At 42.7% G+C, this 14,333-nt stretch overlaps 1 protein-coding gene across 3 annotated transcripts; it reads right to left on the bottom strand.

Annotated features, from left to right (window-relative positions):
• Window positions 1-169: 169 nt before the first annotated feature.
• Window positions 170-6,550, bottom strand: LOC309691760 (uncharacterized protein). Of its 3 annotated transcripts, none has more exons than XM_082509683.1 (5): window positions 6,349-6,550; window positions 5,203-5,290; window positions 4,325-4,482; window positions 3,842-3,899; window positions 170-2,903 (listed from the first exon to the last, which is right to left on the bottom strand). In XM_082509683.1, the coding sequence occupies exon 5, from the start codon at window positions 2,339-2,341 to the stop codon at window positions 1,352-1,354; it is 990 nt and encodes a 329-aa protein (XP_082365809.1). In that variant the 5' UTR covers window positions 2,342-2,903; window positions 3,842-3,899; window positions 4,325-4,482; window positions 5,203-5,290; window positions 6,349-6,550; the 3' UTR covers window positions 170-1,351. The 3 variants fall into 3 exon arrangements, with proteins under 3 accessions (XP_082365809.1, XP_082365810.1, XP_082365811.1); XM_082509684.1 differs by having other exon boundaries at window positions 3,842-3,896; XM_082509685.1 differs by having other exon boundaries at window positions 5,210-5,290.
• Window positions 6,551-14,333: the final 7,783 nt, after the last annotated feature.

Below are 14,333 nucleotides of genomic sequence, written 5' to 3'. Positions count from 1 at the left end.
TATCTGTTAAGCATTATGTTACAATTTAACATAATGTAAAATTGTAACATTGTAAACATAATGTTACAATTTTACATTATGTTACAGTTTAACATCATATAAAATTGTAACATTATGTTTACAATGTTACAATTTACAAATTGTAACATTGTAAACATGATGTTACAATTTTACATGATGTTAAATTGTAGCTGTTAAGGGTGGTGAGTTAGCGAACCTAGACGCGGACCTCTCGTTTAAGTTGAACAGTGTCTTTATTTACAGTGAAGCCAAAATCAATCCACAGTTATCCACAGTGCAAGTCCCTTCAGTGCTCCTCTCCCCGTCTCCCCTCGTGTGTCCACAAAACTCCCTAGAATCAGTGAAGTGTCCCCTTCCGTCTCTCCGTCTCGATCGCGTCCAGGCTTATTAGGCAGCTCAGAGTGGCAGCACTTACGGGTCGGAGGTAACAATCGCAGCGGAGAAAAAGCGGAGCGAGAGAGGAGAACAAAAAAACACACACACACAGGTCGACCGGTCGGGGCACCGTCCGACTCTGACAGTAACATAATGTAAAATTGTATTATGTTTACAATGTTACAATCCCTACCCTCACCTATGGCCACGAGCTGTGGGTAGTGACCGAAAGAACGAGATCGCGTATACAAGCGGCAGAAATGAGCTTCCTCCGAAGGGTGGCTGGCCTCTCCCTTAGAGATAGGGTGAGAAGTTCGGCCGTCCGGGAGGGGCTCAGAGTAGAGCAGCTGCTGCTCCACATCGAAAGGAGCCAGCTGAGGTGGTTCGGGCATCTGACAAGGATGCCCCCTGGGCGCCTCCTGGGTGAGGTGTTCCAGGCATGTCCCACCGGGAGCAGGCCCCGGGGCAGACCCAGGACACGCTGGAGAGATTATATCTCTCGGCTGGCCTGGGAACGCCTTGGGACGCTTGAGCGGTCAGCAAAAGTCGACTTCCCCCATCACCCACTCATTCACAAAATTTCCCTCGGGCCGTGAACAGGTGATATAGCAATCACTATTACTGACACCACGTGACCCAAAGCTACGCCTATCCACAACATTCCGGCCCCTAATTATTACATTTTTACAGTAATAATTACACATCCAACACCATAACTCACAACACACACTTCATCATATCACAGACACCCAGTGAGACAACATAACATACTCAAAAGTCCACCAAAGTTATTTTCTCATGTCTTCTCTTCTTTTCTTCTGTCTGCACATGGTCAGTCAGTCATAGGCCAGAGGTTACCAGCACTTAGCCTAAATATAGTCAGTCTGATGTACATCTCATAACATTAAAGTCAATTCAAAGTTAGTTATGTCACACTGTGTCAAAAATGTCATAGTCATGGGTCAGAGGCCTCCTGAAGAAGGCATATCTTTATGATGGGTCTGCACACATGGCTGGTTGGGGTCTTAATCCAGACCTGACGCACAAGCCCCCTTTCATCTGGTGCAGCTCCGGTGACTCTCCCAATGAGCCAAGAACCACGAGGTGCAGAATCATCCACTATAAGGACCACATCTCCAGGAACAAAGTTACGTTTAATCCTTCCCCATTTCTGGCGCTCTAATTCTGTGACTGGGACTCTCTTTGCATATCCTCTAGATATAAGATCTGTCATGAAGGCAGTGTAGTCTTTATGAAAGTCTTTATCTCTGATGAACCTTTTCTTCAAACCTAAGGCTCGTTGCTCAATTGCACAGTTGTCAGGCATTCTTATGTCTCGGTCTTTTAGTGGCAGGGCAATGCTGTAGTGCCAATCCCCCAAAGTCACCATCTTGCTGGCCAATTCCAGGAACTTCAAGTCTTCCTTTGACAGCCCCATCTGTTCATCATTGCTGCTCTCAGGAAAATCCATCTTGAACTGCTGTTTCCATAGCTTGTCCAGTGTGACAGCAGAAACTCTGTTGGCGGTAACTGTTGCCAAACATCCTGGCCTTCCACAGCATTCTCGATTAAGTGGCCCATTCACAGTCCAGCCGAGCACAGTCCTAATGGCAAAGGGTCCATCACCTACACTCCGGATGACCTCCAAAGGTTCTAGAGCTCTGGGCATATTCATGCCAATCAAAAGCTCAACATTGGCCTTAATTTCTGGCAAATGAACATGCTTCAAATGTGGCCAGTCAACCAGGTCCTGTTGATTTGGGATGTTACCAATATCTACAGGCATTTTATGCTGAGTGAAGAGGTTAGGCATATCACAGTACATGTCACTGTCCAATCCAGCAACTTCAAGTTCAGGTACAATGAAACTGTCCACCACTTTCTCCTGTCCCATGGTGCGCAGGAGAATCTTTGTCCTCCTCCCAGCAATATTCAGCTTGTCCATAAGACCCGCTGTACAAAAGGATGCTGAACTCCCTTGGTCCAGAAAGGCATACGTTTCCACTATTCTTTGACCTCTCTTTGATTTTACTTTAACTGGCACAATGGCAAGCTTACAGTCCTGTTCACCGGCCCCAGTAAGACCACTAGTCTGGATCGTAACAGGAATGTTATCTGCCTCATTATTAGGTTTGATTTCATGTACAGTGTAGTGTAAGCATTAAAAGATCATAAAAGGAAACACTAACATTTATGTGAAACTAATTGTAATAAAAAAAATGAACAGGTGCTTTATAGATTTAAAAGAAAGAATCTGAAAACAACACTTTTTTGGTCTGAGTGATCAAAGTAGAAAACAGAACTGATGTTCAAGAACAAACCATAGCTGCACTAATATTACACATCTCCATTGTTGTGGTGAACAGACATGTTGCTTTTAAAACCACATGCAGTGTGTGACCGTGACTGTTCACTGAGACCATGAACGCCACTTCGCTGAAGCCTTCGCCTGCTTCTTCTTCTTCTTCTAAATTGGAAGCAGAAGGAGCACGAGCTGCTTTGATCTACTGAAAGGAAAAAGCAGAGTATCTGAGTTGAAACCAGTCAGCTGAAACCAGTAAGACAGGAACAAATTCAATGCAGTGTCTCAGGTGGCTTAGCCTGTTACAACTGTTGATACAAGCTAAATACAGTTAACACACAGTGTCAGGGAGCTCCAGTGTGGGAACTAGTGGCTTTAGGTTTGTAGTCATTTAACTTTCATCCCTTCATTCATTTAATTCAGGAGGAAGAAATGTCAGGTGGGTGCAGGCTGGTTACATGCATTTGGTCCCATGCTGTCTTTAACTTGGTTCACTTTATGGCTGGGCTGTATGTGGGCTTATATCATGTTACTTGGGCAGGAGTTCCTGTCCCCTGTTAGACTTAGAAAGTTTCTCCATAAGTAGAGCTTCTAACTCTTCTAGCACATCTGTGGCTGACAGTTTTTTGGTGGCTCTTTTTACCCCACACTGGTTGTGAGTGTGTAAATAGCCCCACTAGTTCTTTTGGGTTGCAGTTAACTTGGGAGGAAGAGGTAGGTCTGCCATGACTAGATGAATAACAATTATCTGGGATACATAAATTTCATAATGCATGCATGTATCTCTATAAACCTGCCTGAGGGCTGCCATTTTTTACATTCAGTTATTTCTTTGTTGAATCTAAATAATGAATGTGTTACAGTTAAACTGACACTGATCAGTGTAAATGGCTCATTGGGACACAGAAACCTTTAAATTAAACCCTATCACCTGATATCGAGTGTCAAACAATATCAAAGCTGTAAAAGCTGTTTACAGTCAGAATTTATAAAACTATGATTGTAAATAAATTCAAACAAGTGAGCTTTTCTCTTTGTGCTGAATATCAACACTGTGATTTCTTAGACTGTAAGCTTTACTTTAGCACAACCAGTTGTAGAAGCTGCCACTCCAAATGTCTTTTGATAACAAGAAAAAAATACCTTTTCAGTCCACGGCCTGAAGTTCTTCTCTGACATCTTCTGCCATCGGCTTTGTCTGCTGGTTTGAAGACAATAAACCACAAAAAGATGATTTAGTCACTTTGTCTGCGTCATGCAGCTCGAATGTGTCGTGTAACGATGTTGAATAGCTGTCGTTATCCCTCTGCTGTGTCAGTAGGATTGTACTGTACAGCATCTCATTGATATGTGAGGAATGCTAATGTAACACGATAACAGACTTACATCATTAAAACATAAAGGGCAGGAGATATTTAGATATTTTTATATTTATATTACATTTTATAGCTGACGGATATTACTAAATAGATAGAATTTACTAAATAGCTGGATGAACATGAAAAATATGACTATAATAACAAATGACCATGAGAGCCAGTAGAATTAATTCAACTGGACACTCAAAAGACGTCCTTAAATGCTCTTTAAGTGGCGGAACAGATGAACAAACAGTTAATCGCTTACTTGAGATGAAATCTGCTCAGCTACTTTGAAAACAGCTTCTAACTGGTTCATCCTTTAACAGGATGACTGCTCAGGGGTAAGGCCATCATGCAGTCCAGCAACCTTTATGGTTCTGCTTTGATTCACCAGGAACTATTAGGGAAACCTTCCAGCGCCTCCTGTGAAAGACACAGGCATAAACACACAAACATTTATTAACATGTTCCACAGTGTTCCAGTTTGATTTTCTCATCCTGTGGACAACAACGTACATGGATGCAGGTTTATTGTTAACTTTTGTAAGGTTTATTTAGTGAACATATCCAGCTGCAGCTCCACTGTGATCCTGAACTGGATAAGCACTTAAGAAAATGTGTCAATAAATGGACATACATCAACTTACTATATTTATCCAAACAGACGGGACCAATAATGCTTCACTGAGTTAGAGACTTTAATGTCTCTTCTATGTAAGAATGTCTCGTGCTGATATACCTGCAAACTTGACAACAAAGGTTTTTCAGACTGCATGTAGCTCTATGTCAGCTCACACATTTACATTTATGTCACACTTATTTCTGCTTTCCCATTTTATAATTATTACTTACATTTTGATTAGATACCTTGAGTTTGTAAATGATCAGATTACATAATTGGAATAAAATGTATCCAATTCAAGGTTGCGGGAGGATGAAGCCTATCCCAGCTGATACAGGACAAAGACAGGCTGCCAGTTTATCGCAGGGCTAACACAATATGTGTAACAGAAAATCCACTTAAATGTTTGATATTTCTTATAATAATCATAATTATGACTATTATTTAAAGGTTTCTTTATAAATACATTTTGATTTTTTATAACCTCTAAAATATAAACCTGAGCTGTTTCAGATTCTGACCTCTGACCTCACTGCAGCTCCCTCTTGGAAGTATGTCTGCTTCTTGTCCCCAGTGTTGACCACCTGCCCTTGATATCACGTACTGTACCTGAGGAACAAAAAAGGACAAACACTTGCCTTCATTTAAGAAGTACATTCATACAGAGGTAATCTATGGAAACACACTAGTTCAACCTTTGGGAGAAATCAGTTCCTGTGAAACATTTCTGTAAATTAACATCATATGGAGAATGAATGAAATGAGTTCTTCCGGTGACTCAGCAGTCAAACACTGACAAATGAAATCTAGTTAAACTATTAAGCATATTTGCTCTTCTGAAATCTGTGTTAAACAACAACAAACATAAATTAGTAACAAAAATACAGCTGAGTAGATATTACAAACCACCAGCAGCCATAATGCTAAATTTTAATCTTCAAATGTTTCTGAGCCGTCTTCAACCTGCTTTTAACACATTAAAGTCCCACAGTCAATGCAGCCTGACTCAATCCTAGATGTTCAGCACACAGAGGTACCGTTTGAAGTTTAGTGTTAACCTGAGTCACTGATCATTTGCAGTATTACAGAGTCTGGCAGTCTTTGCATGATGTCCACGTCACTATAAGTTTCTAGCTGACTCTCAGGTGTGCCAGCAGGAAAGAGTAATAATAACCTGCATCCTGAGGTTTGTCATGCAGGATTAAATTTACAGTGGCTTTGTTCACACAGCTAGGATTGTATTTTACACTGACCCTGGGTCAGTATAAGTATCATACAGTTTAAACGAAGCACTGAAACTTGCACATATTTATTACAGATGCACTGAAGCTAATCGAGATATTTGCTGTCAACCTGTGGCTGCGATTAATCACTTTACTGAAAACTTTATTAACTAGTAACTTCATCAGTCATGACAGAAGCTAATATTTCTGTGCTAACATCGTTTAACCAGTAACAGCTTTCCTCCAATATAAGCTAACGTTTACACCGTAACTTTAAGCTAGCACCATAAAGACGGTAAAACACGTAATAATATCTACAAATGCATCTTAAAGCTCTTATATTAGCACTCGGTGTATTACTAACATAACCACATTAACATTACTGACACTCGCTGACTTTTAATAGTCATTCTATAAATGCTGTCCGTTTAAATGGTCCTGTACCTGTACACACTGCATATCCACCGGATTCCAGCCAGAGTGGATTCTGGAGTCTTCCACGCTCCTGTTAGTGATCCTCCATCTGGATGGATGAGAACAACCTTCTGAACAATCTAGCAGGTCTCCTTGGGGGGCACGTCTCCCCACCCCCCAAGCGAGGGCCGTGGCACTGAAACTGCCGGCTGAGAGAAGGCTTGAAAAAAAAAGGACATTTATCATTTCTTCTTCAGCCAGCTTTTTTTCTCATCGTTTTTCCAAAGTACATGTTGTATGTTCACCAGTATGATAATGATGAAGCAGTAATCTCAGTTAACGTGGTTTTATTAACCAGCACAGCAGCAAAGAACTTACATGCTTGGATTCAATAACGGAATGGCGCCTATACCACTCAAAACATACACACACCTACATGGAGGTACGGCAAGCGGATTAGGACAAAATACCAAACTAACAGCAGGTTATCTACATCCCCCTTCTTTAGTACATCCCCAACCGGACATAAAGTTTAATGCATACTGAATAATAATAATCACAGCATAAAAGGTGACATACGCTGACCCTTAGGAACATTTAAATTTGCAACCTGATGGAAGAAATAAACATGACAAGAATATCATTTTGCTGTATAAAGTTAAATATGATTACTACTGAAAATCACCTCAAACAGAATTTAACTTGAAGCATTGACATCAGTTACTGATGGCTCAAACATCAAACCTGAAAATGTTCTGTGTTTTAACTAGTACCCAATTAATCCTTATATCTTGGATTTGGTTTGCACACACGACCAAAGCGTGTCCTGTAAACACCATCACTCTTGGAAGGTCTTGGAGAATGCAAAACATCAGAAGAGCTCTCAACATGAGTGCTGTCTTTAAACTGTTCTACATCATTGTTTTCACCCACAACCTGCAGTCCATCATAATGATGATGATCAGTGTCTTTCTGAACAGTAACAGGCTCAGACACAGGCAATATGTGTCTGCGATTTCTCCTGTAAGTGTTTCCATCTGACTGTACCAGGTAGGATCTAGGTTCTTTACAAAGTTCCTTTACCACACCTGTGCGGTCATAACCCTGTGGGGTCTGTAACCTCACTACTTGTCCTTCGTTGAGAGGTGGAAGTGGTCGGCTGGATCTGTCATAACAGACCTTCTGAGTCAGTCTCTTGTTGAGTAGTTGGGCTTTCACTCTCTCAGATTCAAGGTGTTGTGGTTCGAGCAGTTTCGTTGTGATTGGGAGCGTAGTTCGAGTCTGTCTGGATAGAAGTCGTTCTGCAGAGGAACCCAGGTTCACATCACGTGGAACATTCCTGAGGTTCAGCAGGTTGAGAAATACATCAGTGCCATCTCTGTGTGATTTCTCCATCAGCTGTTTAGCACTGCGCACTGCTCTCTCAGCAAGCCCATTGGATTGAGGATACTCTGGACTGCTGGTGACATGTTGAAAGTCCCACTGTGAAGCGAAGTCTTTGAAACGCTGGCTTGTAAACTGCCTGCCATTGTCTGAGATCAGAGTGTGTGGAGCACCATGAACTGAGAAGTGTCTTTTCAGCTTTTTGATGACTGTCGCTGATGTCAAATCCTTTAGCAGGTCAATCTCAAACCAGCCTGAGTATGAGTCGACTACTACTAAATAGTGCTGACAGTGCCACTCAAAGATATCTGTAGCCACAGTTGACCAAGGAAGCTCTGGAACTTCATGCAGATGAAGGGGCTCTTTTTGTTGATGAGGTTTAGTGCTGTTACACACCGAGCAGGAAGTAACTGTTTGTTCAATATCTCTTGACATGAACGGCCAGAAGACGATCCCCCGTGCTCTCCGCTTGGTAGCTTCTACGCCGGGATGTCCTCTGTGCATGATGGTGATGTAGTCTCCTTGCAGTGATTTTGGGATCACAGCTTTGGAACCTTTAAGAATGATGCCATCATCCACAATCAGCTCATCCCTGAAAGGAAAATATGGATGAACTGCTGTGGGAAGGTTGTGGAGTCGTTGTGGCCAACCATGTTTGATGAACGAGCTGAGCGCTTGCAGTGTCTCATCCTCAGCTGTGTGTCCTTTAAGTTCCTCCAGGCGTGAAGAAGAGATGCAGCTCACCGTCATGACATCAAAGTTGTCCTCTTCTTCAGGCTGCTGGAAAGTGGAGCTGTTGGGAGCACGAGACAGTGTGTCAGCCAGATACATGTGTTTTCCACATTTATATGTGAGGGTGATGTTGTATTTTTGGAGCCTTAACAACATCCTCTGTAATCTGGCTGGTGCAGCGTGAATAGGTTTCTTTAGTATGGTGACCAGTGGCTGATGGTCTGTTTCTACGACCACAGGCTTGCCATATATGTAGTCATGAAACTTTGTACATGCGAAAACAACAGCCAGCAGCTCCTTTTCTATCTGAGCATATCTGGTTTCAGTGTCTGTCAGAGTACGTGAAGCATATGCCACAGGTCGCCCTTCCTGTAAGCAAGCTGCACCAAGACCATACTGTGATGCATCGCACGTTAGTGTCACAGGTTTGCTGACATCATAATATGACAGAACAGGTGGATTAGACATGTGCTCTTTAAGTGCTTTGAACGCAGTCTGATGCTGTGTGTCCCACATCCACTCGCTGTCCTTGTGTGTGAGCTGTCGCAGAGGAGCTGACAGATGGCTGAAGTTTGGAATGAATTTTCCAAGATAATTGACCATCCCCAGGAACCTCTGCAGGGCTTGGACATCTGTTGGAACTGGCATCTCTCTGATTGCGGCTGTTTTGGAAGGGTCTGCTTTAAGCCCCTCGCTTGTGAAAATGTGTCCGACATAACTGACCTGATTCAGCTGGAATTTGCACTTTAATGGGTTTAGTCGCAGGTTTACTTCTCTGGCACGATCAAGGACTTTTCTCAGGTTGTCGTCATGTTCTTTCATCATCAACAATGATGGCACATGGATACCCAGCGAATATCTGCTCCATGGCTCTCTGAAACACCTCGCTGGCAGCGTTAAGACCAAAAGGCATTCTGAGGAACCTGAAACGACCAAAACAAGTGCTGAAGGTGGTTAGCATGGATGATTTTTGATCCAATGACACCTGCCAAAAAGAGTTCTTAGCATCCAAAACAGAGAACACAGTAGCGTTTGACATTATTGCAGCCACTTCTTCTACTGTGCGCATGGGATGGTGTGGTCTTTTCAGAGCAGTGTTTAAATCTCGAGGATTTATGCATATCCTGATTTCATCTTTGCCCTTCTTGTTGGTGGCTACCATGGAAGACACCCAGTCCGTCGGCTCTGAGACGGGAGTAATGACGCCTAATTTCTCCATCCTGACCAGCTCTGCCTTGACCCTGTCTTTCATGGCCAAAGGGATGCGATGTGCTGGGCGAACAACTGGTTTCACATCTGGGTTCAGTGTCATGCGATAGGTGACTGGCAACCTCCCAAGCTCATCAGAAAATAAGTCGCTGTATTCTGTGATAAGCTGTTGTGACAGGTCATCTGCAGACATGCTCAATTGGTGGACGTCATTGCTGAATGATACAAGTCCCATTTCTCTGCATGCACATAGTCCAAGTATTGGCTGAACATCTTCATTAATAACAAAGAATGATAGCACATGTGGCTGCCCATGCAGAAAACACTGCAGCTTAATTACACCTGAGGTTTGAATCTTGCTGCCTCCAAATGCTACTAGGTTAACGGACTTGGGGTGTGCTTTCATTTGTTTATCTGCTCTTATAATGTTAACCGTTTTCTTGGGAAGCACATTACATTTAGCACCTGTGTCCACCTTCATTTCAACAGGAATCCCATTAATCTGCACGGTGACAAAAACTTCCTCTTTGTGTTCCACATCCACATCAGTCGCATGGATTGCATATTGCAGATTTACACCATCAACGTAGAATGTGTCGTCTCCGCTGTCATCAGCTTGGTCTGGTTCCACATGATGAACTGACTTTCTGTGTCTTGCTACGTTTTGGGTAGGCTGAACAGCTCTGCACCGTTTCTTAAAGTGATTCCACTTTTTGCATGCATGACACTGCTGCCCAAAAGCTGGACATTTGCTCTTTTTTGCAGCATGAGCACCCCCACAGTTAGTACAGTTAGTGACATGCTGTGTTTCAGACCTGTCTCCTTGTATTTTCTTTTTATCTCCTCTGTGCTTTCTCGTAAATGTGGGCTGGAGCACATCAACATTTGATGCAGATTGTTGAGGAAAAGCAAGTGTTTTATTATGCTCTTCAGTCATTTCATGAATCTGGCAGACAGATATGGCTTTTGCTAGCGTTAAATCACTATCACGCAGTAGCACTTTCCTTAAATTGTCATTGTTGATGCCACAAACTAGTCTGTCTCTTATTAGTTCTTCACTCAGATCACCAAATCTGCAGCTTTTTGCTTTAATCCGTAAATCACTTACATAGGATTCAACAGTCTCGCCAGTCCTCTGATTCCGCGTGTTGAACTTGTGTCTTTCCATCGTGACATTGGTTTGAGGGCTGCACGTTTCTCTGAATTTCCTTTTGAGGCACTCAGGATCCTCCTTCGATTCTGCAGGAATGAGGACTCGTCCTCCCTCGCCGGGCTCTCTCACTTCTGGCGCGTAAACAAAAGACCGCTGCCGTTCTATAGCTTCGGGACCTGCTAAGTTGAGCAATATGTAGGCTTGTGTGCGCGCTGGCTTGTCAGAGTGTGCCGCCGCTATAAAAATGTCATACTCTTGCTCAAAAATGCGCCAATTTTCAGCAACATTACCATCGAAAACAAGCGGGTCGGGCCTCCTGAATCCTTCCGCCATGTTGTCTGCAGTCCGGATACAAAAAAACGCACCCACAAAATAGACTTGAGACGGGGAAAAAAAAAACACCGTCAACTACGAAGTACGTGTTCCGTCGCTTCTGACACCATGTTGTATGTTCACCAGTATGATAATGATGAAGCAGTAATCTCAGTTAACGTGGTTTTATTAACCAGCACAGCAGCAGAGAACTTACATGCTTGGATTCAATAACGGAATGGCGCCTATACCACTCAAAACATACACACACCTACACGGAGGTACGGCAAGCGGATTAGGACCAAATACCAAACTAACAGCAGGTTATCTACACACGCTGACCAACAAATAGCGAGCAGTTTACTGGGAGAGGGCAGCGGCACCACCCGTTAGCTTAGAAATGGGCTCCATCCATACTTGAAATGAATGGTGTGCCTTTTCCCTTACCTCTTCAGTAAAGGCTGTGTCCTGGCTGATCACCAGCTGCTGTGTCAGAACAATGGGGCTGTTCTTCTTCTCCACGGTGAACGATGGAGTGAACGTAAACCACTTCAGATGGAGGATCAGCACACTGAAAGAGATGAGACAAAGAGGAGAGGCTCAAAGGAAGACGCAAGGAGGACATGACATGAACAAAACTGACACCGACTGAACTGTGGTGGTTTGAGGCCTTTGGGGACCGATTTGAGGTTACTCACTTTGGCAGGTTCAAGAACAACAGCTCCTCTTTGATCTTCTTAGCTCCGCACTGGCATTCTTAGTCCAACAGGCCGCCCTGCAGCAGGGAGCAGGAGGAACAGGTGCATTAGAGTTAAACTCTTTTACAGATGAATTCACATATTCGTGGGAGCAAGCCTGTTCACAGAATAGAGTCTAAACGAGCTCTTACTTTCAGACTCCAGCCCCGCCCTTCAGCAGCATCCTGCTGGCTGGCACAACCTTGCCATTGGCTGCTGCCAGGGACTCAACAGGTTAGAACAAAAATATAAATATTATATCTGAGTTCTTATGTGGACCCGCCTTCCAGACACAACGTCACCTTCCATGAATGTCCACAGGTTAGCGGCCCTCGCTCTGCTGGTCCTCCAAAGTAAGAAAAAATGAGAAAAAATAAGGAGCAGACCAAGCAAAAGAGGGTATTTAAAGAGACAGTGTTCTTAAGGTGCATTTTTGGCGAGTTTTATTATCTAAATGTCATTGTGTCACTTTCTTATGAGGCTTCAGTGAACTGAAAAAGCTTCTGGGATGAGAAGCGAAACGTCTTCAAAAAAGTTAAAGAAGTCCGGTTGCTTTTTTCCCCCAAGCTCCTTAGAGTTCTCTGAAAATGGTCAGGTAGAAGGACTGGACTGAAAATGAGCAAAAAAGCAGCCAAAGCCCAAGGAAGTTGAAAGACTGGAAACTATTGCTGAGGTCATGTCAGTGTAAAAAGTTACCTACAAGTCTGGCACCTTGGAAGCAAAACATAAAGAAATAAGGTGTAAGGCCAAATGTTTGGTCCTGCAGCCAACCGGACCATGAAATATAGAGCACAGGTGAACAAAGTGAGGCAGCAGTTTGCTGATTTCCACCTTGTGCCTTTCATGTTGATCAGCTTAGTAGTTTGCCAGCTTTCTAGCTGTTAAAGACTTTTGGCGAGAGGTTATTCATATTTGAACTCTAATTGAACCCCTCTTTTTTACTGTTTTTTTGTTTGTTTGTTTTTGGGGTTTTTTGTTGTCTTAGATGGCCTGACTCAGCAGGTGGGGGCAGTTTCTGAGTTCACCTTCGTTCAAACAGTGCAGAAATGGTTTCGCTATGCTCCAGACCGGATGGGTGGTGCAGGACGCCCGATATCCAGCCCCGTCATGGAGTAAACTAAAAACAGTAAATAATACATTTAACAAACAAGCAAGCTCTAAATTCAAGCGGAGAGACTGCAGACGTAGCCGCACCATTCCAGGGATTTTTGGTTAGCATGAGGGGTCTAGCCAGGACCCTTACTGGATACTTGGTGGGAATCGAACGTGCGACTCCAAAGATGTGTAGTATTAACACTACACTATCCAGCTGCGCTACACTATCCAACAAAAAAAGTTTTTAGAAAATTTGATAAAGTCTGATGCTTAATATTGTAGGGATATTAATATCCCTACAATATTAATACGGATTAATAACACAGAGAAGTCATACTTCTGTTATGACAGAATTAATTGGGTAAATTATATTTACAATTGTAACATTGTAAACTTAATGTTATGATTTTACATTATATTAAATTGTAACATGATGTAAAATCGTAACATTGTAAACTTAACGTTACAATTTTACATTATGTTGCAATTTAACATAATGTGAAATTGTAACATTGTAAACATAATGTTACAATTGGAACATCAGTCCATCTATCCATGCATCTTCATCCGCTTTATCCGAGGCCGGGTCGCGGGGGCAGCAGCCTAAGCAAAGAGGCCCAGACCCAACACGCTGTGTACTCACCTTTGCTAAGTACATGTGAACAGATCTTGAATAAAAAAACAAAACAAAACACACTTTTCTTTTCTGTTTTATTGAAAGCACTTTACAGAAAGTGTAATTGTTTGTAATGAAGAAAGAAGTAGGTAGGTTTGCATGTGTAATTAGTGTGTTATTGCAGAAGAAGCTTAATGTGTAGTTTGCAAAAACAATGGGAAAAAAAGGTGGCCGAAGAAGAAAAGATAAATGTCCTTTTTTTTAAGTATTCCCTTGGCCGGTCATTTGGCTTATGACATGTGGCGGGGACTCTGCTACAGAACTCCGCCACTTCGAACCCCCCCACGAGCTCACTGCCACGGCCCTGCGCGGGGGGCGGGGAAACGCGCTCGCATTTCCTTTTTGCTTTTTCCTGCTCGAGCCAAGTCCTCCGCCCGCTCTTCATCTCTCTCATTACCCCTTATTACCATACACTCATGCCTTTGCCTTTCACCACTTCAAAACGAAGCCTACTTCAATATTACCTTCATACGCTCTCTTTGCTTTTGGCTTTCCTCATGCTGTGTACTCACCTTTGCTAAGTACATGTGAACAGATCTTGAATAAAAAACAAAAAACAAAACACACTTTTCTTTTCTGTTTTATTGAAAGCACTTTACAGAAAGTGTAATTGTTTGTAATGAAGAAAGAAGTAGGTAGGTTTCCATGTGTAATTAGTGTGTGATAATGCTGCAGAAGAAGCTTAATGTGTACTTTGGAAAACCGATGGGGGAAAAAG

Source organism: Aulonocara stuartgranti (genome assembly GCF_965226115.1).
Source record: "Aulonocara stuartgranti genome assembly, chromosome: 2".
NCBI lineage: Eukaryota > Metazoa > Chordata > Actinopteri > Cichliformes > Cichlidae > Aulonocara > Aulonocara stuartgranti.
The sequence above is the reverse complement of the archived record's forward strand: the minus strand, read 5'-3'. Positions and strand labels throughout refer to the sequence as shown.

Coding starts and splice junctions, on each gene's coding strand:
- LOC309691760 (XM_082509683.1), bottom strand. CDS start 2,341: ATGGACAAGCTGAATATTGCTGGGAGGAGGACAAAGATTCTCCTGCGC.